Genomic DNA, 27,273 nt, shown 5'->3' with positions numbered 1-27,273 from the left:
GCAAAGGGAAAGTGAGAAATGACTGGCAGTGGAAATGTATTTACCATTACCCAAGGCAAAGGGCTGTGAATATAGCTGGAGGATTTTGCTGAGCTTTTGTCATCATATTTTTGTGGTAACTTCAATTTGCCAAGAACAGCTCCAGATAATCTCTCTAATACTGGTTAAGACAATACAACAACAGCATCTGTGAGAGGAGGAAAAACAAAGAAACACAGAGATTAACCTTTGCTAGACCTGTGGTAGAAGACAGATCCACCTGAGGTCTTTGCCTTTAAATTGTATGATGTGTTAAATCCTGTATGTGAGAGCATCTACGTATCTGGGTATGGCTCTAGCAGGTTTATTGCAATTTTATCACACATTACTGTCCTCGCTTTGATCCTGCACTCATCCCCATGGTCAGTAAGGTCTGGACTGCATCACAACGCTGGTCCCAAAGCAGGCTCCTTGAATACATGAATAGCAGAGAACAGTGGTAACTGGCATTTTTCTGAGTTACGCCAGTACGTGTCTCAGACCAACATGAAGACAGTTGGCAGAAGCTCTTTTTCATCAGTGTAACTCTCTTCACAAAGGTTTTTGCTAGGAAAAGCTGAGGAATATCCCATTGAGTTGACTTGTCACACAGTATGTCTCCTTGCTGAAAACTTTATACTAACACCTGTAGTTATGTTCAGTGTTAACACATAGGATACCTTAAATGCAGACTCTTTAAAATTTAATAACCCAGTTCCTGAGATCTGAGAGAATTCAATCTGTTGTAGTTTAAGGGAATTGGCAGGAGCTATACACTAAAGGAAGGGCTGTTGATTTACCTTCAGCCCTTTACTCTCTCATATACTTTGCTAATTTCTGGGCTGGAGAAGCACAAGTTTCTATAGACAGGATTACAAATACACTCAATGAGGGAGATTCAGAAAGGTGGAGGGCAGGGATGGGAAATAAAAGTGAAATTCTTGTGGAAGGCAGAAGGAAAGAGAGAATTTATTTGTCTCACCCCTATGTAAAGTTACAATTTAAATGGTATAAATAAGTTTTAGAATTAAGTACATACATACACATATCTCATACATTGTTGTATCTATTAGTTATTCTGGTGTTCCTCATACATCTCTCTCTTTTTTTTTGTTGTGGGTTTTTTATTGTTGTTTTAGGTATATATTTGCAGTTCTGTATCCCTTGTTGTTAAGTTTTCCTACCTTGGTTCCTCTGGTTGTTGTAAAGTGGTGATGAGTAACATTCTGAAACAAACCTTATTGAGCCAAGGCAAGTTTCCAAAATTTAATGCATCCTTGCTCACCAATTGCATTTGTAATGTTGTGACATTCTTGTATTTGGATGAGTCCCTCAAATTAATAGAAATTGGTTTACCTCAGCTCTAGGCTGCAATTTCATCTGTAAATTACACTGAATCACAGAATGGTTGAGGTTGGAAGGGACCTGTGGAGGTCTTCTGGTCAAAACCCCCTCCTCAGGCAGAACCATCTAGAGCCAGTTACCCAGGACCGTGTTGAGATGTTTTTTTAGTATCTCTAAGGATTGGAGACTCCACAACCTCTCTGGCCAACCTGTGCCAGTGCTTGGTCACCCTCACAGTAAAGGAGTATATCCTGATGTTCAGAGGGAACCTCCTGTGTTTCAGTTTGTGCCCATTGCCTCTGGTCCTGTCACTGGGCACCACTGAAAAGACCCTGGCGCCATCCTCTTTGCATCCTTCATTCAGATAAATTAATTGTTAATTCAGAAAATAACATAAAATTCAATTCTCCCTGTCCTTTCCCTGCAAAACAGCTTACAGTCTTGCAGAGAGCTCACAGGTACCTACTTGCATACTGAATTTCTAATACTGTGTCCTGTTTGTTTTTCATGTCCTCTTTGTTTTTCAGATGGGCCCATCTTCTGGTGACTCAGCATTCCAGTCCAAAATAACAGAATCAGCTGATATTGTTGTTGGAATATGTTATATGATATTTGGTAAGTATGATTTCATGGTATAGAGCTTTGGCGGTATTTGATGTGGTAAGGAGTCTTGACTGTAAAAGTAGTTTGTTTCTGACACAGATGAACTTCTCTATTTTCATAAAAAGTGGAAAAAAAGCATAGAGTAAAATCATTAGAAGGTTTTTAACATGATTTATGTTAGGTACAAAAACTTTATTCAGTACTAGGAATATCAGGCTGGACAGGAACGCTGTTTTTTGAGGCCCTGGCAGTTCTCGGCATCCATGTGGTCATTGTTAAGTCTAGACAGGAGAGTGTCTATTCTACACATCATTGCAAACCATAGAACGACCCCTCTTAATGCCTGAAGTAAAATACCAAAAGCCATAGTTATAACATGTCTGGGAAAGGTGCGGGAAAGATCAAGTTTATGGCCAACGTTCAGTCCCTGCCTTAGAAAATGAGATTTCTGTGGAGGGTGCTGTGCTGTTAGAGAGGAGGCAAACATCGTCCATAGTCCTGGTCTGACTGAGGAGAAAAATCTGGATCCAATCTTAAATGTACTGGTCAGTGTAACCATGAGCCAGAGGCCAGGAAAGGCAACCCAGACATCTGGGAGAGCAGTGGCCACCCTCGTTGGGTGCAGTCAGTAGGCATGGGTGATGCCTGGTGCTTCAGAAGAGGGTGAAAAAGAAAAACATAGGAGCCAAATTAATGTCCTAAGAGAAATTTTCCTTCCCTAAGGCAACAAATGCTAGCCCTGAAGTAGGGGATTAATGCAAAATAAAAAATAAATAAATACAGTGAACCTGTATCTCTAGTCCTGTCAATGAATATTTGCATCCTAATGGCTTCAAAGATTAACATGTGTTTCAACAGGTTTTCCTCAACATTTTGATTGAAAAATTTAAATGAATGTAAGCCCTATTTATTTTAGAGTGTAGCTGTATATGGATAATGGAGTCTGAGAGGAGACTTATAGCCTGGCTGGACAGTACATGTTAATTTAGAGACACGTCCTTGCAGTATTTGTACTCCTGAATTTGCAGAGTTGGTTCAGCTAATGGTAGAGTAATTTCTTATCAGAAATCTCATGCTATTTTTCTACCACCAGATGGACTTGAAATTTTCTTGTGTAGCTTTATTTCTGGTTTTGGTGTTTTCTATGTGTTATCAACAACAAATAAGATGCAGACCTCTTTATTGACAACACTGCTGATAAAATAATGAAATTTCCTGTCTGTCCCATGTTGCCCTCTCCCATCTTTGTTCAGTTAGTCATACAACATAGTGTTGCCTTATAACTTTCTTTTTAACTTTCTCTTTCTGGATCCCATGATAATCAACCACATTCAGATCACCGAGTCTCTTTGCAGGATGTATCCTCAGTATCTACTGTGTCAGTCGTACCAAAGCTGTTGAAGAGCCCTGCTTAGAAAACAGAATCTGTATGTTCACAAAGCCATAGAAAATGGAGCTTGGAGTGATCCTGATAGAGCATATAGTCCATTTGCTGACCCCTTATACTGTTCCTGACCAAAATTTGTCAAGCTTCTGAAAAACTTTCCATGAACTCACTAAGCAGTTTATTCCAACATTTACTAATATGAAGAGGAATGGAAAATGTGGAAAAGAGGTTTCCAGTAAGTGGTATTTTGTAAAAGTTGCACAAAATATTTGAAAGGAAAATTATATGCTTAAATAGGAAAAAAAAATTGTTTTAGATGAAACCTCTTCCCATCTCTCCCTCCAGTAATTTCACAGTGAAAAGATATGTGAACAGGAATGGCTTTGACCATACAGTCAACCAGATCCCAAAGTGGCTGGGATGTCAGTTGGTGCATGCTGAAAAACTGTATATGGACTTGAGCTGGTAATCCAGACAAGAACAGACGCCATGGGAAATAAAAACAAAAAATAAAATGAAGGTTTTGCTAAGAAAAAGTGTGATAATTGACTCTTCTATAGTATAACCACTGAAGATGTTTGATATAACTGATAGCTCTGATATGGCTACAATTTTTATGTTCTGGTTAAAATTAATCTTACTAGGAACAGTGAAAGAGCATATCCTGATAGTCTGATGATCTGTGCTCTTTGACCTCAGCCAACCTGATTCTGCTTAGGTAATGTTCCTTTTAGAGATACCAAGTGACAATCAGATTGAAATGTAATTGAAACATTGAAAAACATTAAAATGTGGAAAGAAAATGGAAATAATTTTAAACAAAATGATCGCTTTTTACTCTTTTTTCATTGTTATAATTTTGAAGTCTTGGAAGAAAAATGTTAGAAACAAAATTGTTGCACATTTGCAGAAGCAGAATTGAAGGAAAATATCTTTTCTCTCTCCAGAAGATTTTAAATTACAAATATCTTAAATGGGCTTAATGAGATCAGTGCTGGAAAGGAATTTAGTATCAGTGTCTAACATTACTTGCTAATCTGCTGTCTCCTTATGAGAAAATATCATATTCTGTAGAATATTTAGGAAAATTGCAGTCTTTATGCAACTTGTTAACCTCAATTTCTATATCAATATTTACTCTATAGGTAAAGTGTTGCTTTTTCCAAAGGTATGCAGGAACAGGCAGTGAGGTCTACAAAAGCACTTAGTCTCTCTTCAACAGCTTGATTTCACATGGCATTAATTAAGGGATCCTCCCATTCATTAGGCATTCTCGTTTCCATGGAGCTCTGAAGTTTTATGTTCGAAAGTGTTGCTCTTGTGTGTCTATAAAAGGCTGCCTAAAACTCTGTTTTTTGACTGTTGCCTGACCTTCTAAACTGATTGTCACCTAACTCCTGTCTAACTTTGTGTATCCATCATTGGTTTTGATACTGTCAGTTTAAAGATAGAGAGAAAATTGCTTGTTTCCTACTAGGCTACATGCAGTCTTCTTAAGTTTCTTGTCAGGTCTCATAGTAAAACCAGCATTCCCAGAGAAAATAGTTCCATCTACACACAGTAGAGACGCTACTTAACTACATTTTTCTCTTTCATGCATAATTCAACATTCTTGCTATACTGTCTATTATTACTAGGAACTATAACAGGCACCTCTGAGAAAATGCCTCAAAGAGAAAGGAAGAAGGGTTAGTGAACGGAGAGCTCTAGACCTGGAAACAGGAAAATGTGTGCAGTGCTAGCTGGATACTGCCTCTGGCTTAATTCATGCCAGCTTCCTACAGAAAAAAATGGTTTTTAGCAGGTCAGTTAATTTAATGGATAAAATTATTCATTAGATCTTTATAGATAGTTTGATGGACAAAACAGGAAGAAACCAGGAAAAATGATAAAAAAAATTAAAAAAATAAATTGAAATATAACAAAGAGAAAACCGCAAATATAAAAGAGACAAGTTACTAGGTGTGATGGCAGCACATTATTCTTGTGTGGAACAAAAAAAAAGGATGGCTGAAAATAATTTCTTCTTCATATTCTGTGTTTCTCTGCAGGAATATGCTCCTTGTTTGGGAATAGTATTCTCCTATACATCTCCTACAAGAAAAAGAATTTGTTGAAACCAGCAGAATACTTCATTATCAACCTTGCCATCAGTGACCTTGGTATGACTCTGACATTGTACCCTCTAGCTGTAACCTCCAGCCTTTCACACAGGTTTGTTCCCTATGCATGTGATATTTAACATCCTCTGCAGGCTCTGGAGGTCTGTGTCAGTGAAGAAGACCGAATTACTCTGCCCCTTTGCTTGTCATGAAAGTGGGAATTAATTATAGGGATTGAGAGAAGTATGCTCTGTAACAGCAGCTTTGTGGACTGCTAGTGTTAATTAGTGTTTGTGTCTATTTGAGGCTACTATCTTTTTGATTTCTGTAGGGCTGAGAAGATTTGCATTCCAGACATCCACTTCCTACTGCATTTATCCTTTGTGGGTAATATTATTCAAGTGATGGTGAAATGCTTCATTTTTTTTTTTCAGTTGGACAGTGAAATTTGGTACCATAAAAAGAAAGCCCCGAATTTACTTATGATCTCCAAAAGTAGTGGTAGTGATGATGCATAGAAACGTAGTGTTCTGGATTAACTTTTAGGTCAACACTCTGAATTTATAACTTCTTCCTTCCTTCCCCACTTCTTGCTCTTTATCTACATGAATTCAACCTTGTATCATTGTGAAAGATCTATTTTTTGTGATCTTCTTTTAAAGTTTGGGAGGCTTAGGAGGCTCATTACTAGACCTCAGATAGTATTTGTGCAAGCCAGGCAGTATGAAAGTGTTTCAAAGAGAGGAACTAGATAGCAAAGGTGAAGGAAGATCAGAACTGATTGTCAGGAGTTGTTTTGCAGGATTTGGGATAGGATGGTATTTGTAACATTTTGTTCTATCCCCGTTGTTGCAGAATGTCTTGCAACTGTACAGATGTGAATATGCAGTGCTGATTTGGCTTCCCAAAATACTTTACTGAGAAATCTAGGAATGCATGTTTAATAATGTAATTCAGTAGAATATATTTAACAAAAGAGACGGAGAGCACCTCACCCAACATAACCACTGAGTAATTTTTTTCTTTTCAGTTAACCAAAATGAAAAAAATGTATTCGGTTTGATGTGAAAAAAATCTGTCTTTCTCCCATCTAGTTTTCTCTCATTTTGGCATCAAAATAAAAAATAAAAGAAAAAAAATCCAGTAATTACTCAGTTTTTACTACATTACTTTCTGTGTTAAAACACTGCTAAATATATTGACTAATGGAGATGATATCTTCAAAATCTAGAATGGGGCTTTTGATAACTGCTACTGCAAATACTCCTGGTGTCTGAAGGGAAAGGGAGGAGGTAGAGTGATTCAGATCAAATTTTTGTTCTTCTGGAGAACCTTCACAAGACAACATGTTGATTTTGATGAAAACTAGTTTTGAAAATATACATAAAGATCACAGATAATGATAAACTACTATTTTATGATCTAGGCCTACTAGTGACAAGCATTTTGATTTTTCTTTTCAGAATGATTGTCGTTAAGATACACTGCTTTGCTTTAAAAAAAAACAAGCTTAAATGTGAATCATAAAAATAAAGCAGGACATGATTACTTAACTGGCTGTAAGTTTTTCAAATGAGAATATCTTTTGCAGTTGATTATTGACCAACAAGTAATTTAATCATGGAGTTTTATTGAATTTTTAAGGCTACAACTGTAAATATATTTCTACCATTTAGTATGACATTTAAGAAAGAAGGATAGCATCTCAGAATTAACTTTCCTGTTTATTTGCCAGGTGGCTGTATGGGAAACAGATTTGCTTGTTCTATGCATTTTGTGGGGTGCTGTTTGGGATCTGCAGTCTCTCAACACTGACTATACTGAGCACTGTGTGCTGCCTCAAAGTTTGTTTTCCAGCTTATGGTAAGCTAATGTTTCTGTCTTAAATTACTCAGTTTTTTTATGTGAACATAGACCACCATTTCTGGGTTCCATATCCTGGAGAGTATTTTTATAGAAGAGATCTATTACATCCAGTCAAACAAGTCTTATTTCTGTGATCATTGATAATTAACTATAGGGCTAGCTATATGCAATTGATTACTTTTAAGGTCTTTTAAGTCAGGATGATAATTTGGAAACATGGAATAAGAGTTCTGATCTGAAAGCAAGGCTGGCCTGAATAAACTAATTTTTTCAAAGTTTATTGCCTCATTTTGATAGAGATTTATTCCTACAGATCTATGTTTTGCGAAGTATCCTACATGTATCAGAGAATTCAGCTACCTAATGTTTTTGCAGACTGTTGCGACCCATGCCCTATTCTTACAAACCTTCAATATGCTATAATATTTTAAAGTTATCCTTCTTAATTACCCTGCTCAGCTGCCTGCATATGGGAAATTCCATGCAGACATGGCAACCATGCTGATCTTCACTGATTGTTTTGTGTCTTCCAGGGAACAGGTTCAGGAGAGAACATGGGCAAATCTTGATAGCCTGTGCTTGGACTTACGCAGCAATTTTTGCCTGTTCTCCCCTAGCTCACTGGGGAGAATATGGAGCAGAGCCCTACGGCACAGCCTGCTGCATTGACTGGCGTTCCACCAATGTAAATGCTGTGGCCACGTCTTACACTGTAGTTGTCTTTTTTTTCTGTTTTATTCTCCCTTGCGGAGTAATTGTCACTTCCTACTCTCTTATTCTGGTAACTGTGAAAGAATCCAGGAAAGCACTGGAACAGCACATCTCCGGCCCTGCCAGGATGAGCAACGCGCAAACCACTACTGTCAAGGTATTTGAAAGTTAGCCTTTGGCAAGCTGTTTTTGGCACAGCTGGGCAGCACCATCTAAGGACCAAGAAAGTTCCTGAGAAGGGAATAAAGGTGGAAAGGAAAATTGGTCCTTACTGCATTTTTATTTCAGACAACAGTATTGTCTTGTGCAGATTTGCTCTATGGCAATGAATTGCTAAACATACAAATAGTAGCTGTGTTGTGTCTGTAGGGTGATAATTGAGCTCACAGACCTTCATTAATTGCGAAAATTAAGATTTCAGACTTTTGATCAAAAGGAATGTTAAAAATTGGAGCACTAAGTAGAATTGAGTTTGAGTCTCAGGCTCAGGAACCATTGCTTATGAAAGCCAGTCTGGTTTAGAGTGAGTGAATTCTGTTTGCTCAGCTATGGACATCTGAGGAGGTCCAGGCTTAAGCATTTTGTCATTAAAGTTTTTAAATAGTAATGTAGAGATCAAATTCTCTTGTGTATAACTGAAGAAAGGACAAAAGTCACAGAAAAGTGCATCTCTCTAAATACTTTTTGAACCAAAGCCTCTGAAGATTTGTTCCACTAGCTTATACAGTAAAATTAAACCTGTGGTCACCGGAGTTGTGGAAATTGTTTCCTGCTGCCAAATTGTCCCTTTCCATGAGAAGATCAGCATCTTTCTTTCGAATATACCAAAAATAAGAAAAGGAACTTTGCAGCTGACATTAGGTGTGCTTCACTCTTAGATAATGTACCTATTGAAAGACATGAGTGTTACCTCTTGACTCTTAATTATCTCCAGCAGAAAATCTTTGTCTTTGCTTGATTTCAGTGAATCCTCTTGTTTCTCTAGTTATTTGTTTAGCATGTCCTTCAAAGTACGTTCCTCACCACACTTCAACTTTCTGCTTTGAATCATCTTTGCTCCTTACCTTCTCTGTCTGTTCAGGAATATGGATACTTTCATTTCCAAATACAGTTGGATATCTCACAGATCTGTGTCTGTATAGATGACCTGTTTTATCTTTTTAATACTCACAAACTTTGTCTCTCTCTGTCATCTGTTCAGATTACCAAGTGTAGCGTAGCTGCAGTAGAAATCTTCATCTGTCCTGTCTCTCCCTTTGAGTATCTTGGTTTTGACGACCATGGGAAACGCCATCCTCCTGTCTACTGCATGGTCTTGTAACCTAAATATCTTCCTCAATCCACCCAGTTTAGGAACTGAAGAGTTACATCGACATCTTATCAACTCCTTCTTTTTAATAACTCTTAGATGGAACATATTCCAGCTAAAGATCTTAAGTATATTCCTGCTCCATTCTGGATATTCAGTAGACATTGATTTTCTTAAGTCTTTCATTTGACTACAAGATATTATCTTTTAACTGTTTAATTAACTTTCAAGATTCTTCATAACTTGTCCTAATTAACCTCTATACTCCTGTTCAGTAAGAATGAACACCATATACTGGTTACACTGTATGCTCACAACACTCAGAAATGTGTGTGGATGTTCAATGGTACTTGTCATTCTTATGAATTCCTTATAATAAACACTGGCAAAAAGAAAACAATATCTCCTTCAAAACTTCCTTTGTGGTATTAACACAAAAAGTCATGCTGGTGTATCATAGAGGATGATATTGGTTGGGCTGCTGGAACGCTAATAGAACTGCTTATCATGTACTGACAAGTATTTCTTCTTTTTATTCCCTGATTTTTTTCCCCTCAAAATTGCTCTAATCTTCACTGTTAGAATCTAAACTCTTTGAGTTACTCTGAGACTGCTTATCTGCAGACAATCTTATCCTGGAATAATAATAATACAAACAACAATTACTTATGCATGATAATCTCTTGGAGACATCTGCTAAGATGATGGTTTAAGTCAAACTCATACAAGCAGAGAGGAGAGAAGAGACACTTTGGGGGTTTTCCTTCTTAGGAAACTGCTAAAACAATCCACCCCAAATATGTCAATTTTGTGGTATACTTGGAATGTTTATTTGTTGAACCGTAGTTCTTTGAGCCACAATACAGACTACCTTGTAGCACCTGTCAATTTAAAGACAATTTATAGCCCATTCTTCCTCCAGCCTTTTCCATCCTGCCTCTGACATCAGGTCACTGTAACTTAGGAGTCCTGGTCAGGTTTGACCAGTGCCTCCATGGTCTGATCCAACTTCAGCTGAAGTGCTTGGACATTGTTTCAGTCTTGAAAAGCAAAATACAGACAATGACTTGGGCACTTAAAATGGGACTTAGACACTTAAAGAGTCTGGCTAAGGCCAGAAACTGAATTATGAAAGCTCTTGCTTCATGGCTGCTTATGCTGCAAGGCTCCAGGGAAATGCCACGTGTTCTTCTGCAAGCGCAAAGGTTTCCCAAGTTCCTGCAGTTTGCTTTAATCTGTACTGCTCTGCACACTAAGTGGCTATCTCTTTCCTAAACCATATTAACATAACCAGGCCATAGCGCTCAATTTAGGCCCACTTTAATCTATTTGTTTATTGGTAATTGAATATTTTTATTTAAAAAAAGCAACAAAATACAGATAACATTCACTATCACTAATCTACTTCCCATGTTAAAAGATCTGTCAGTAGTGGTTTTTTTCTGTGCTATTTTAAAATGACACTAGCAAGACTTTCAGAAAATGTAATGGGAGCTGTATAGTGCAATTAGCACTTCTGTGCTTGTGAATTTGCAAGGTTGGCTAACTGCTGATATTGATTTTATTGTTATATAGTGCCATAAAAATCAATTGTAATGCATACAGAGGACACTATTGTTCTCATGTGATCTCTTCATAGGTGCCTGGGTTTACCAGCTTCTGGAGAAAACATGCTCTGAGCACGTAGATAAGACAGATAAATATTATGAATGCAAGTAGAGATGTAGGAAATTGCCTCTTCTCCAGGAGTTCCTTGGGATTAAGCCATTTCAGAAGCACATCCTAATTCCCCCTAGATGTTGCAGGAGCAAAACCACCATAAGTGTAACTTCATGTCTCATCAAGTATTTGTCCAAATACCATCTCTGAATGCTCTGTATTACATTCAATTTAAATCATGAGGGGTAAGCCTTTGGCCTGAGAGATTGTGTTCAGTTTTTTGTTCTGATTCAAACTTCATGTATGACCTTGGACTAATCTCCTGCTACTTAACTTGTACTTCTTTGTGGCTGCAATTTTTTATACCTCTGAATTACCTGATTTAAAACACTGATGTATCATTTGGCTGAATAGGAGAAGGTTGAATAGTTCACATCTCTCTCCTAGTATTTTTTATTGAAGAAACTGAGTATCTGACCTTGTTCTTATTATGGAATGCAATGATTTGCAGAGAAACAACACAAATCTACACACTGTGGAGGTTAATTGGTCTTAAATTGGGTTTCTACAATGCATGGACACAGTGCTTCATTTTTTTAAATCCTCATTAAATTATTTTTTTGTTAAATTAATAGAAATGTTACCACCAACATTAATAGAGGATGTCGCACTGCTCTGAAACTGGAAGTATTATATATCCACTGGTACAAGCAATCTTGAAAGCTGTGGCTAATTACAGGTGGGAATATCTATGACCATAATAGAAAATATAATGGAAATCAAATTGGATAAAGGTTACTCTTCAAAGAAGACCTACAGAGTAGAATATAATATACTAAATCTGAATAATTCATTGTAATGGGTAAATCTACTCCTGAAGTAAAAGAAGAATTACAGCTGTTCAATGCCTTTCTTGATTCTTTCCACCTTAAACAGATGCTTTAGTTGTAAGGCACAGCAATGTTGCGATTTGCTGCAGGCATTTCAAAGCCATTTGGGGATTAGTGATCAGTGTGCTGTTTCTACATGCATGTGAAGGGAGACAATCTGCATGAAGACACAGTCTTAATGTCAAACTTACAGTTGCATTACTTACACTATTGGCTATATAATATTTATTGATTTGAGGTGGAGGCGATCGGCTTTTGGGCAAGCATGGGAGAATCTAGTTGACCAATAAAGAACATGTTGAATGTGTCTTACTGTCAGGGCTTGTTATGGCAGAAAACAGACATTTCATCTGGGGAGAATGTGAAATTAAGATTCTGTTATTTTAATACAGATGATCACATTTATGGTTGACTTTTACTTTTGTGCAGTGTAAACATTTGTAATGGTGAAAAGTGAAGGAAAAAGTGCTTTTAGATTCCTATGTGAGCATGGCTCAGAAAAACCCTTCTATAATGCTTTAGACCTTTCAGTAAAGTTGTCTTCATTTTTGCGTAGTCTCATTTGACTAGTTAATTTATAGTAATTACCGCTACAACTTAGGCTTTCCTATGCAGGTCCTATGAAGTTGTCAGGCATCTTGGGCAAAAGTACAATTTTTTTTTTTATTCTTTTTTTTAAATCTGGAAGATTTACAGAGGAAAAAAAAGGACAGATCAAGGGTGTGTGATAGCCTCTAGCCATCCCGAGTTCATCGGACTTCTGTTACAGTCTGATGCATAGTATTTTAATTCCTTTCCTCCTGGTGTAGGAATAATAGCATCAGTTGTTCTTGTCTGTTGCTTTTCAGACTTTGCCATAGTTGCTTTAGAATATTTTGCAAGATGCAATTGCAATATGCCTTGGCTTTACAGGTCAGTAAACTACCATTCTGCAGAGTGTTTAACTGGCTAGTTGCATGATTTCTATGTACGGTAAAACTCTGCAAGATCGAAATTATGGCCAATATTTCCCTTACCAATGAGAACTGGAGCAAGGTCAAACTACCAAACTAAGGCCACCGGTGTAGTCATAATTAGCTAAAAGACAAATTCAGGAATCACTCTTGCTTTTCCTGGTGCTTAGCACGTTAGCTTCTGCCTCCTGCATATTTCTGCCTCCAGGCTTTGGTATGCTCTTACTTATGGTGCCCTGAATGATCAGCAAAGTTTGCACAGAGAGACAGTCTGCAGTTTTCTAATAGAGGCTTCTGCTCTTGCAGGCTTTTGAAGAAAGAGCTAGATGAGCATTGCCAGTGGCTGGTCCATGAGATTGGGTGTGTGAGTCTTGCAGTCTTCAAGGACCCAGAGGCTGAGTTTGGGGTCCATGTTACCTGACTAACATAAATTCAGTAAGCAGAAGGGATTTGTAGGAACCTGTCTTCATCTTTGTGAGCCGCTGTGGGGGACAGGCAGCATCTTGGCAGATGGTGGTGGATGAACTAGCAGATCTTAGGTGACCAAGGGCTGGATCAAGGGATGACAGCCATTTTGTCCATCATGCTCCATGTCAGCTGAGCTAGTTGTCTCAGAGGGGTAGCATCCTGTTCAGACATTACCGTAGTGACTGTACTTAGAAACTTTAAAGCAGTGGTTTCTCTATGGCACACTGTTTATTAGACCTTGCTCTGGGGTGCGTAGCTCCCTGGTGTTCTAGGAGGACACTAAAGAAAAAAATGATGGCCTTTTAGTACTGGTTTCTATATTTTCATGAAAAATGACCTTCAAAAAGGAGACTGAAACCATAGTATCAAAATAAGAGAGGGAAAATATCAAGCGATGGGAACAGTAATTATACGTTTATGTTCTCCTATTATCATCTATGACCCAGATCAATGAGAAGGCTATGTTCCCAGCTTTCATAATTGCACTGGGTGCTCCTTGGTTTCTGAGAATAAAGCCATGATAGCTGTTTGTGCAGGTGTCTGGCCTAAGATACACCGGTAAGATCCTTAGTGAAATTTAGGAAGACCCCTTGCACTTCAGCAGATGGGAGTGGGTGCTGGGACAAGCTGGTTCCCATGGTCATTGAGGCTTGCTGGGATTTTGCCTGGTGTATGATGCATGTGTACTTGTGGATACTGACTGTGAACAAAACTTTGCTTTTGCAAATCACGAGATGTAGAAAAAGTTGTGCTGAGGTGACAAGGAAGGGCAGAATCCAGCTTTGGATATGCTCTGTAGGTGTAAACCCCCATGAGGAGATCTGGCCCTAAATCTGTGACTGGAATTCTTCCTCCAAGGGAGCCTAGATCTTCCTCACCTGTGTGCTTTAGGTAGCCCTAGGGCAGGACAAGTAGAGACTATGTTTAATTTTTTAAGTATTTAATTCATCGGGATGCACATAATGATCCCATCTACATGACAACCAAGGTAGTCCATGATGCAAGGAGAATGGATTGCACTGAAGATACCTAGCTGAAGTACTCATTTTAAATAATGTGTACTTGTTTATGCTACATTACAGCACTGTTTCTACTTAAGATACAGGCAATATGCAGTAGTGCCTGAGTACAGGAGAGGGCATATCTGTTTATGTATACTTTTTGGAAGCTTTGTACTAATCATAGGACTCACTTTAAAATAAATAGGCAGGTACCAAAAAATTTTGGCCAGTAGCAATTAGATAGCATTAAAAATATTTTTTTGTCATATTTTAGCAAGACAGTTGAAAAGGAATTAACTCTATCTTTCACAACTCAGCACCATTAAGCTGAGCAGATACAGTGAGATGCTGTCTCTATGTACAAAAGAATAAGTGAACAACATAATGCCAGATGGCTTAAAAAAATGCTGCCAAAGGTCTGTTCCAGGTCTTGAGAGCAGAGTAATCATTGGAAAGAGGCCCATTGACTTGTTTTAGAGCAGACACTGATATGAATCAGGTGTTTTTTTCTGAACCATGGTAACAGTAGTTTACTGTTTTTATTTTTTGTGCTTTGTTGAATGAAGGGATGAGTAAAATTCATTACATGAATTTTCAAAGCTTAGCCTGTAAATTTCTAATTTCTTTTACTTCTTCCTCTATTTTAGAAATTCATTGGCTCACTGGCTTATTATTTTGCAGAAAAACAAAGTAGAGGTTATAATAGTCCCTTGAGGAATAAAAAAATCAGTGGAATTAATTTGCTGCTTAAAAGCATGTATTTGGACTAAGTCTCAAAGATTTTGAAAATAGTTGCATTTACCCTGTCAGAAACAATTTGTAGGAAAAACTTTCTATTCTCAGCAGAATAGCTTCACCCATAACAATTCCTTTAAAAGTGAAAGGAAAGAAGAAAGCATTTTATGGGCTTTGTCATAGCCTTATCTAATTACCTTCTGAGAGCCCATTTCTCCTTTGCAGCCTCTGGGAACTGAGAATTCTTTAAGGCTCTGCTGCAATAAGCATATCGCATAAATAAATTGAGAAAACTTAAGCACTTGCTGCAAATATTCTTTTCTGTTTTGCAGACAAGAATGAATTTGGCTGCCAAAGTAATCAAAAGGTTCTACATAAGAGACAAATGGTGGACCACATATGATTCACAGGAAGGACAACATGTAGTCCTCTCAATTTAAATGATATGATCTCAGGAAGACTTGATTCTTCTAATTAATTAATGCTCAAGACTTCTTATTCAAAATCTTTTTGCAATATATTTCTTAAAACCCATAAAATTTACTTCCAACTTTCTATTCTAAACTCTCTTTATTATTACAATGAAGTACCCTTTATTAATGTTTTTGTACCCGGAACATCCATATGCTGGCAAGGTTCTCTGTTGTACAGAGAAATACTTCAAGTCAAGACATGCAAGATGCTGAATTCATTGAAAGTTTGCTTCCCTGTGTATTCCTAGCATTGGTCTCAGGCATGTTGGGTGGACTGGCCCTGACAGCATGCAGATTTACGTCATCTGTGTCTACAGGCTACAATTGTTCTTCTCTTAAAAGATCCATAGGGGCACAGGGTTTTGTAAGTCCATGACCTAACTCAAAAGTATCTTTCCTGAACTCAACCAGAAACTCTCCTTTCCATGCCTTCTGTACATTGCTCCTTCTTACTGATATTCTTGATAATCCTGACAACCTTAAGCAATAATGTTGTAGTCTCCATACAGGTATAGAATGATCAGGTGAAAGTGAAAATTTTTTAGTCAGTTTATTATCTAGTTAGAAGAGTTTGCTAAATCTTCTTTGCTATAGTGAACCTGTTGGTATAGCAAACATTCATCCGAGGCCCAAGGGAGTTCATTATACTGAAAGTGAAGCGTAGCTAAGAAAGTGTTACACAACTCTCATAATATATTATCAAATTCTGTGCATATTTCTGGACAATATTATTCTTCTGTAGATGAAATTTTTAAATATAAAGGTTGGCTGTTACATTGAAGCTACTGCATTATATTTGGAGACCTAAACAGGAGTTCTGCAGGCTGGTTGAAGATCTGCAGCTCGTACTGATTTGGTGGAATTTACAGAGAATTGACACATGGTCAGCTGTCGAAATTGTAGGCAGGTGCTAAAATAGTGACATACATGCTGAAGTGTAGATGCTAAGGACTGAATGATCTAAAGCATCTACATGGTCTCCATTAAAGCTTGCTGAAATTACACACTACGACAGATATATAGATAATTCAGTATTTATATATTTTACAATTAAAAAGCAAGCCCACTATGTAATTATAATACTGTTATCTAAACATGACATCTATTAAAAGTTTGCAGTTATAGCTCCATGCTGGGCTATGACAAGGTAAGAATATGATCAGCAATGGCTCCTAATATCTTAATATCCATAATTTTTTAACTATATTGAAATCTTCACTTGTTATTTGAAATGTTGGTTCATGTAAACTAGTCTTGAATCCTTAGGGCAGCCTAGTATCACAGGTGTAAGGTACATATCTGTTTCCTTGAATTTTAGAGTATTTGAAAATTATTTTGTTGTGGAAACAAATGTCACTAGAATGCAAAGGAGCTGGTATTGTTAGATGCTGTAGGAGTGCAGACCCAGAAAACTGGGAACCCAAATGTCTTCCTATCAAATTAGGAAGCAAAAGGCAGCAGATAAAAGCAGACGAATCTGAGGAGTTGTAGCAGGAAATGGTGGCAATTTCTGCATTGTCAAAGAAAAGAAGGCCAAGGATCACAAGCACTGGCCCGCTGATTGCTGTTCCACAGCTGTTAGCATGCTCCCTCACGGGGTTTCTACCCATGCCCGGGCATAGGCCAGGGGACAGCGCAGACCAGGGACTGTTCCTGAAAGGTGATGCAGGCAAGGCTGTGGCACATTCGTCTTGTACCAGTTCCCTGTTGTACAGTTTGCTAGTACTATCCCAGCAGCATCTGCACTGTAACATGATCTAATGCTCCTTCCTAGGGCATGCAACAAATACTCTCTTTCATGCCATAAAACCACCTTGAACTGAAAAAATGTACACTGAACCCCCAATCATTATGTCTTAAGCCCACCAAGATGCTACAAGAGAATGCTGGTGACACCCAAGGCCCAACACTATGCAGCGTGGATGTACTAGTCTGTGCTACAGACAGTGGTCCCTGATTATTTTATTTAGCAGTTTAGCCAATGAGACTATAAAGCCCAGTCTTTCTGTCCAGGATACATCCAGGTACTGCATGTTGTTAGATGGAGTCCCTTTTTAACATGGCTGGAGCGCTGGGGAGAGGTTCTGGGGGTTAATTTTTCTTTACCAGTTGTGCCTGGCTGAGTAGCACCGTGCAGGAGAAAGCTTTATGTCTGCATAGTTTAAATAGGAAAATGAGTGATATCACCTTAGTTTTTCCAGCAAGAGAACTGCCAGTGTCAGGCAGGCTCTTGGCCTGTTGCCACCCCTACCATGACAGTGCCCCATCCTGTCCCCAGGGCTGCAATGCTCCTCTTGGTGCAGTCTGGAACTAAATGAGTGCCAATGAAAGATTAGATTGACTTTTCTCATGCTGATGCTTTTATGTCATGCTTAACAGGATCTTAGCATGTTTTAGTGATTGTCAATCTTAATTCCTCTGCTCAGTGTCTGTGATGTCAAATCTGTTTGCCCTACTAAGGACATAAATCTGCCCAGTGAGACTTCTGGCTTCTGACTAAATCTGGAATACTGGGCTGCAGTTTGGGCTGAAATTATTATTTTGGAAACTCCTATGATTCACAACATTCCTAGATTTCATGTTGTGGTGGGTTAACCCTGACTGAATGCCAGGTGTCTAGTAAAAGCTGCTCTGTCACTCCCCTCCTCAGCTGGACAGGAGAGGGAAAATATAATGAAAGGCTCGTGGGTTGACATAAGGACAGGGAGAGATCACTCAGCAAATACTGTCATGGGCAAAACAGACTCGACTTGGGGAAATTAGTTTCATTTATTACCAATCAAATCAGAGTAGGATGATGAGAAAATAAAACCAAATCTTAAAACACCTTCCCCCCACCCCTCCCTTCTTCCCTCCCCCCCAACAGTGCAGGGGGATGGGGAGTGGAGGTTGGGGTCAGTTCATCACATGTCTCTGCCGCTTCTTCCTTCTCACACTCTTCCCATGCTCCAGCGTGGGGTCCCTCCCACAGGTGACAGTTCTTCATGAACTTCTCCAGCATGGGTCCCTTCCCATGGGTTGCAGTACTTCAGGAACAGACTGCTCCAGCGTGGGTCCCCCACAGGGTCACAAGTCCTGCCACCAAACCTGCTCCAGTGTGGGCTCCTCTCTCCACGGGGCCAGAGGTCCTGCCAGGAGCCTGCTCCAGCGTGGGCTTCCCACGGGGTCACAGCCTCCTTTGAGCACCCACCTGCTCTGGCGTGGGGTCCTCCCCGGGCTGCAGGTGGATATCTGCTCCCCCGTGGACCTCCCTGGGCTGCAGGGGGACAGCCTGCCTCACCAGGGTCTTCCCCACGGGCTGCAGGGGAATCTCTGCTCCAGCACCTGGAGCATCTCTTGACCCTCCTTCTGCACTGACTTTGGTGTCTGCAGGGCTGTTTCTCTCACATGTTCTCACTCTTCTTTCTGGCTGCTGTTTCTGTGCCTGCTACAACATTTTTTCCCTTCTTAAATCTGTTCTCCCAGAGGCACTACCACCATTGCTGATGGGCTTGGCCTTGGCCAGCGGCAGGTCCATCTTGGAGCCAGCTGGCATTGGCTCTGTCGGTCATGGGGGAAGCTTCTAGCAGCTTCTCCCAGAAGCCACCCCTGCTACCAAAACCTTGCCATGCAAACCCACTACAGCATGTTTTCTAATGCAAACAGTCCAGCCTGCCAAGATAATCCCTCAGGATACAAAAATGCATGAGGCTCGGGGTGACACTCACTGATGCCACTTTTGCAGTAAGCATGTTTTGCATCTGTTTATACTGGCCAGAACAAACTGGACCCAACCCATGGGAAAGATGGGCAATGATTCAGACTTGCAGCACTGAGGACCAGACACTTACACGTTAGTTCACTTTTAGAAAATGCTGTTGAGGCATATGATATGTTTGGGTTTTTTGAACATAGCTGACAAATTCATACTAGGACTACCTACAAGGCTTTTAAAATCCTTTCAGCCAAAATGAGTTGCTAGAAACCTGCCTGGAACATAACTTTGAAATAATGCTTCACAACAGTAATTAAATGTATAGACAAATAGACTTTTTGTAATGCATATATTCTCATTCTTCATGTACTTTCTCTTAATTATAATGAGTAATGCTTTACAATATGGGTAGTTTAATGCAAATTACCTTGGTGACTGTGTTAAGGGAAAGATGAAAACAAAAGATGAGGAGAATGCTCATGCATTTTGTGCTGGTTCCTGTACAGTATAAGTGCAAATCTGGAAATCCGTTTCTAGATGTTGGTAGTTCTCTATAGGCCAGGAGACATCGTTATTTGGAACCAGATTGGAAGTGACAAATACTTTCCCTGGGTGGGGGGGTGGAAAAACATGGGTAGTTTCAGAATTTGATTTGTTGAATGTATCAAGTGTGGTTGGTGTGTTGTGTTTCTAGTTCTGATTCTTATAAACTTGATGGACAGATTGAGAAATCTGGACTGGACATGCAAAAATACATATTCCTTTGCCAGCATGATTAGAGATGTGTGAGAAAAAGGTATTTTGCTGGTTTTTTTTTTAACAAATTTAAATAGTCCAGAGGATTTTGCATATACAATTAAAGCAGATGTATGCATAATTTTAGTAAGTATGTACACAAATGCATATATGCTTTTGCATGTGGAAATGAGTAATTTTCTATTGAAAATATGGGGCAAACCAGCTCCACAAGTTAGACATCTAGAAGTTAGACAGCAAGGATTCAAATAAGATATTTCTGTTGTAATAATTTTTTGAATAAAAACCACAGTGATGAAGTGGTTTATGTTTTTCAATTAGTTTTCAAAATACATGATTTGATAAAATCTGTTTTTCACTTACCTTAAGCCAGTATGTTTTCCAAGCATTGTGTGTTCTTACTAAAGAAACTTACAGTAATCCTAAGAGGGAAGCTGTGAAGGATTTGTACAGGTGCATAGTTTTCATTTATTTCATGGGAACAAGTAACACGACTTTGTTTCTGGTAGGATGACAGCAAGGTACTTCTGCCTCTTCGTGCCTGGGTGACTGGCTGAGTGTCATTGCATCAGGGATATTCTCACCAGTGGTTCAGTCCTATAAAGCATCATTTATTTAAACGTGTTAACAAGCTGAATTCACCCTATCTTATTCAATATGTACTCCAATAAACGTCCAGTCTGAAACAGTTGAATCAGATCCTGAGCTTGTGCCAACAGCCAGGACTTGTTCCAGTCTGTGTGAGTGAACTGACATGCACCAGCTGCAGATCTAACTACAAAGATGACTTAATGCTGCAAGTGTAGAATACCTATTTTCTTCTTCTACTTATCTGTAATGTAAAAATATCCTCTATAACTTGTATTCTTTGTTGTGAAGCTCTTCTTATAAACCATGTTTTCCCCATGTTCCAGCTCAATCATAATTCCCCAAGAGAGACTTTTGCCTGTAAATTTCTGAGTAGTGTCACCTACTGTTATATTTGGTATGTGAAAAATATCCTTGTGCTTGACTTACAGACACAAAGAAATTTTTTTCATTTGTAATTGTGTTTATTTGCTTCTCCAGGAGATATTTTTAAAGAAGGTTTTTGTATATAGGATTTGCCTACACACAAGGGCAGAGTTTAAAAAGAATTTTGAAAATCCCTATATGCCAAATCATATTGTTCACAAGCTACATTAGAGTCCTGTCTAGGCTAACAGGCAGAGTGAGGGTGAATCACTTCTTGCCTTGCCCTGGGAAATTATTATATTGCTATATACCTACATTTATATGAACTTTTACATTTTATGAAATGATTTATACTTGGTCAACTCCATGTTATGTCAAACATCCCAGTCAGAAAGAGTGCATAGGGAATGCGATGTACCCTGTGATGGTATTTTTCTCTATGTCCCTGTATGATGTACACGACTGTAGGGATTCTTTTGGCCAGTGAGGTCTTTGTGTGGAGATACAAATAATTAAAATAAAAATCTGGCTTGCAAGATGTGGGAAGAAGGCATTTAGTAATAATACTGCAGAGCAACAATGGGGCACTGCTGATGGTCATGTTGATAAGGAAAAGTGTTAGAAATTTCCACAGATATGTGCAGTTATGAAAAGATAACTCAGAGCTGAAGCTGCTTTTCTCTCTATTTCCGTGATAAAATAAAGACATTAGAGAAAGTCCATTATAGTTCATTAAAATCATCTTCCCATTAACACTAAGGGATTTTGGATTGTAAACCTTGACTCTATTTTCTACAAACTGTAATGAATTAGTGCCTTTTGGAATAGTTTCCATAACAACTAATTTTTTTTTTATGCCTTTCTATGAGGCCTGCACACATTTTTCTAAATTACATTGTCACATTTCTCCTTAATCAGCCACACAACTTCACACTGGATTTCCTTGTCGTCTATAGAGGCTCAGTTTGCTTTTACCGCAATTTTAGCAGCTATGTGTCATAAGCTGAGCCTAAAATTAGGCAATATACTTTTCCTTACTTTAATGAGAGAAGTTGGGCTCAAGTCCTGAGTGAAATTATGCAAAGGCTCGGCTATAGTCTAACATGCCTGTTGTCCTCCCTGGGTCTCGTTGTGTAGTGAAGCATAGCTGACTGCTGCCTCATGTGGTATGTACACAAACCACATTCCACCTTCACAGGAGGAAACCCAAGGCCAGACATGACAACTGTCCATCAAGTATAGCATAAAGATTATCGAATTAATCACACAGTGATTAATCACACAGGGTAGCTGACTTGTCTCATAGTGTCAGTCATATTCACTTATGCACAGTTCTCCCTGGTGTACGTAGCTGATGTGTGGCCTTTGTCAGTGTCGTGGTTTAACCCCAGCCAGCAACTAAGCACCACGCAGCCGCTCACTCACTCCCCCCCCACCCAGTGGGATGGGGGAGAAAATCAGGAAAAGAAGTAAAACTCCTGGGTTGAGATAAGAACGGTTTAATAGAACAGAAAAGAGGAAACTAATAATGATAATGATAACACTAACAAAATGACAGCAGTAGTAATAAAAGGATTGAAATGTACAAATGATGCGCAGGGCAATTGCTCACCACCCGCCGACCGACACCCAGCCAGTCCCCGAGCGGCCAAAAAACCCTGCCCCCCCCCCCCTTCCTAGTTCCTAAACTAGATGGGACGTCACATGGTATGGAATACACTGTTGGCCAGTTTGGGTCAGGTGCCCTGGCTGGGCATGAGAAGCTGAAAAATCCTTGACTATAGTCTAAACACTACTGAGCAACAACTGAAAACATCAGTGTTATCAGCATTCTTCACATACTGAACTCAAAACATAGCACTGTACCAGCTACTAGGAAGACAGTTAATTCTATCCCAGCTGAAACCAGGACAGTCAGTTAATGAAATAAAAGAACAAATGTACAGATCACTTATTCTGAACAACCATTTCGGGGGTAAAATGAACTCATCATTGGAAATAGCATACTTGAGGCAGAAGTAAAGGGGTTTTTTTTCTGACATATTCATAGAATTCTAGTTGGTTATTGAGGCCTGAATTCCAGAACTGATGTAGCTTTGTTTCTATCCTGCTACTTATATTTTTAGGTAACCTTTGACCACTGTATTGTGCACTGATATTTTAGAAGTCATTGGCAAAGTTAAGTATGAACGAGTAGGAAAGAAGGAATGCTCACTCACAAGCACTCTGTCCCTTACAGTGAGAGAGCTTGTGGAAAAAATTATTTTGCTTTCAAAACTTTTCTGCTATTATCTTTGAGCAGTTTATATGCAGGTAATTGAAATCCCTCTTTATGGCTGTCTCGTTATGCTTTGTTTCCTCTCTAGATTCACTGGAACAGTGTACATTCAATAATCTTTTTCTGATTATTTTAGGAAAACTGACCACTGCATGTGTAGTATTTCAGAGGTAGCCAAGATATGGTTATATAAATACACCATGTCTCCAAGAATGTGTACGAAAGGACATGTCTTTGAAGGTATAGTGTGCCTATACAATGTTTCCCCTTTCGTCGTCCTTATGCAGTGCTGCTGTTCTTGTTTGCTGACAAAAAGACAAAGGTTTCCTTTGGTTTGGCCCTTTGGTGAATTTCTTGTGAAAGTTCACAAAGTTGCCCCATATCTACCTCATTAAAAAGCCCCTCTTTTGTTGTGCTTATGAAAATCATCTCATGCTGGCATCACTGTTTAGCCCACTCCTCACACCTGCCTTCTTGGAACCATGTTGGTCATTTTGTTGGTCTTAAGGAGATGGAGGTACTTCATCAGACACCTGGCTTGAAACTTTTTACCATGGGCAGAAAGTGTTAAGCGTTGTCTAAACTCTGTTGTAGTAAACTCCAGACTTCTCAATATGTGGCATGATAATATAAATAATAATAACAAAGTCTCTTTCTACATGCATGTATGTATATGTACAGTTGATATGCTCAGATATCTCAAAGGGGGTTCCTTTTGCCTAATTGTGTTTCGCTAAAAGTTAGTTGTCTTAAGTACAGCCCCAAAATTGTCAGTGACAAATATCTGAGAGCAATCCGTCGCATCTATTTTAGACATAGATTTTTGAATAATATCAATTGCTTTCAGGAGATATGTCTCTCTTTCCTTTGATGTTATAAAGAACCTAGTCTGGCTTAGATTTAGCATATAAACTTTCGGATAGCTCGAGTAATGCAAGATTAATCCCCTGCTTGCTGTAGGAACTGTATTGATGCAGTTCGGGAAGCTGGCTGAGAGCTCCTTGAAAATATGTGCCAAATCTTTTTTCAGAGGAACAATGTAAAACCTGTCGCAATCCCAAAGATTAATTGCTACCATAAATAAGTCATCTGGGAAATGCACCAATTGATTCTAATGTACATTCCTTCTTAATGTAATTCTAAAGGACAAAGGCATATTACTTGCCGCAGAGACTGCTTTTAGTTTCGGTCTTGAATACTGGCTGTGGACAGCTGAGGATTACAAAACCCATGCATATGGCACCAGCATAACCATAGGTAGAGCCAGACCTTAAGCTGATGTAAAGAAATGGAATGTTATGGAAACAAAGAGAAAGATTATGTTCACCCCATCTTGTGGATTTGCCTCTTCATCGTTTCCTAACTAGTCTCATTCTGTCAGAATACCTTGTTCCTCAATTCTGTCAAATCACTTTAACTTTGGACTTTATGTGAGCTCTAACAGGTTAGAGCTTTAAATGGTTATCACCCATATCACCCATAAATGGGAAATTTCTCCTGTGTCACTATTATTATAGCTGGATGGCTTTCTAGAGACATACACAAATTCATAAACAGATTTTAGCTTAACAGAAAGAACAGTTAAATGCCACAGACATTCCTCATAAAACTTGTGATACATATTTCTTGGCAATCACCATGCATTTCTCCTTGCAAAATAAAATTTGTGAGACTGTTAAACTTAGGGAGAAAATAATAGCATTTGGAGGAGCTCTTTATGCCTTAAAAGTCTAATGTGTGTTTCTCTGGTGTTAGTGCTCAGGGCCTCTTTCATTCTCACTCTAAACACAACAGTGTCATCTGTCTTAATAAAAAAACGCATGATTTTTGCAACCTTGAATCTATATGCAGAGCCCCACTGAGAGAAGTGGTGGATTTGCAGTTAGCCGAGCTAGTTAGCAGTTCTGTACTCCCACTTGCAGAGGGCAGCTCAGGCAGGTGGCATGATTAGCAGCTGAAAACAAAAGTACTTTCCTTACCTATTTTCTTCTGTTCCCTTGGATCCAATACTACTGTAAATTGAATGGATTCTCTACAGTCTTCCTTATTTGAAAATACACACTTTTGGGAAAAAAATGGACTTGTGAAGCTTCTTCAAGAGCATGAATATTCTTGTTTCTGTCTTTACATATGTACTTCAGTTATAAACAGTGCTTAGAATGATGCCCAGCAGGTTAGTCTTCCTATATAAGCTGATGCTTACAGTTTACTTTAGATTTCTAGAGGTTTATGTTTATTGCAGAGCTGATATTTATTCTTTCATTTTATGTATCACTGTGATAATTTATAACAAAAAACCCAACAGATTTTTTTTTTTTTAAATAAAGTCTTTCAAAGCTTTCTTGATAGAGTTTATTAGGACAAACAATTATGTGGTAGGAGTTAATTAATGCATTTGATTCACCTTCAGGATTAATCTAGTCTTCTGCTGTCAGATGCCTGTGTGTGGCTCCAGCTGAGCACCAATAGTAAAACTATGGAAGACTTTAGCCAGGAAAATCAATATTGCTTATGAATTGCACAGTAGATAGGAATGGCTTTGCAATCGAGACAAGTGTTTCCCCAGAATAGCATCTTTTTCTTTAGGTTGGCTTCCTTTTAGGTGTAAAAAGAGTTTTCATAGCACTTTAGTGAAGAGGAGGAGAAATGTAGGAGCAGATACATTTTAACTCTGAAGCTTCAGGCACAACTAAGTTTCAGACAGAATTAAGTTGCTAGATACACATTTGGAGAGCAGTTGAGGTATGATGGAAGACTTGGGGACACTTAACAAGGAGGTTCAGTCAGGTGCTATTTTTATGCATATACTATTTTGGTGGGTATTTTTCTCATGCATGAAATTTTTTAACTCACTGTTTTCTCTTTTTCTCTGCAAGCTGAGTGTTGCTGTGTGCATTGGTTTTTTTGCTGCCTGGAGCCCTTATGCCATCATTGCCATGTGGGCAGCTTTTGGATCGATAGATAAGATTCCTCCACTAGCCTTTGCTGTGCCAGCTGTCTTTGCAAAGTCATCCACACTCTACAATCCAGTTATCTATCTCCTCCTGAAGCCCAATTTCCGAAACACCATCACCAAAGATTTCACAGTTCTTCAACAGTTATGCATCAGGAGTTGTTTTTGTGTCAAGGCACCGCAGAGCTACGGATCAACTTTGAACACCAGCCTGAGAACATTTAAGGAGAAAAATGAATCCAGCTGTAATTCTCTGCCAATTGTGGAAGAACGTTCTTATTTCCCCCGTGAAAAGCACAGTGATACTTTTGAATGCTTTCAAAGCTATCCAAAATGCTGTCAGGAGAGGCTAAGCGCTACGGAATGCCCTCCTCAAGAAACTGTGTCCTTGGAGGGCAACCTCCAAACAAAAGTGAGACAGGACAGTAAGAAGTCAGTAAAGGTGGTTGTGCATGGAGAAAAAAGCATTGAAATTGATACCTTGGAAATCACCTTGGAAGCATTGCCTGTGCATTGTACATTTACAGACCTCTAGAGCTGCTTGCATGAAGCCCTCTGACAGTAATGCTGTTATACTGGATTTGTGAATGTAACTTTTTTCTAAAGAGTCCTTCTACTACTCCATTTTCTAGATTATTTCCTGGTTTTTCTCATACTCTTTGATGGGACTCATGCTGCAGCATGGACATGCTATAAATGCTGTATGACTCTTGCCATGCCAACGTTGTGTTAACTGTGTTCACATCATGAACTATGTGAGACAAATCCTCAGTGCATTTTGTAACATCCTTCCACTCTGTTTTCAAGAGAATACACTAACCATTGAGAGATTTTCCATAAAGCATTATTACCCTTTCTAGAGTATGTACATTTTATATTCTGTCTGTTCAAAAGAAATAACTCAATGCACAGTTTTAAAAGGACAAGCTCATGCTGGTTTAATTGTTATAGCAACTGAAAAGGTAGATGTTAACTGAAATGCCTGTTTTCCAAGAAGTGATGCTGGATGTCTGCATATGTTGCATTTGCTGGGAGATACAGGTCACTTTGTTCCTTGCTTTGAGATGAACAGGCAGGTTCTGACCTCGTTCCACATGAATGAAATCAAAATATTTCTTG

At 38.8% G+C, this 27,273-nt stretch overlaps 1 protein-coding gene across 1 annotated transcript; it reads left to right on the top strand.

The window, feature by feature from the left end:
* Positions 1 to 1,889: 1,889 nt before the first annotated feature.
* On the top strand, positions 1,890 to 26,689 carry LOC142029457 (opsin-5-like). The gene is made up of 5 exons (XM_075024307.1): positions 1,890 to 1,977; positions 5,404 to 5,566; positions 7,190 to 7,317; positions 7,854 to 8,188; positions 26,078 to 26,689. The coding sequence occupies exons 1-5, from the start codon at positions 1,890 to 1,892 to the stop codon at positions 26,687 to 26,689; spliced, it is 1,326 nt and encodes a 441-aa protein (XP_074880408.1).
* Positions 26,690 to 27,273: the final 584 nt, after the last annotated feature.

Source organism: Buteo buteo, chromosome 3, assembly GCF_964188355.1.
Source record: "Buteo buteo chromosome 3, bButBut1.hap1.1, whole genome shotgun sequence".
NCBI classification, from domain to species: Eukaryota; Metazoa; Chordata; class Aves; order Accipitriformes; family Accipitridae; genus Buteo; species Buteo buteo.
Note: the sequence above shows the minus strand (reverse complement) of the source record. Positions and strands in the feature narration are given on the sequence as shown.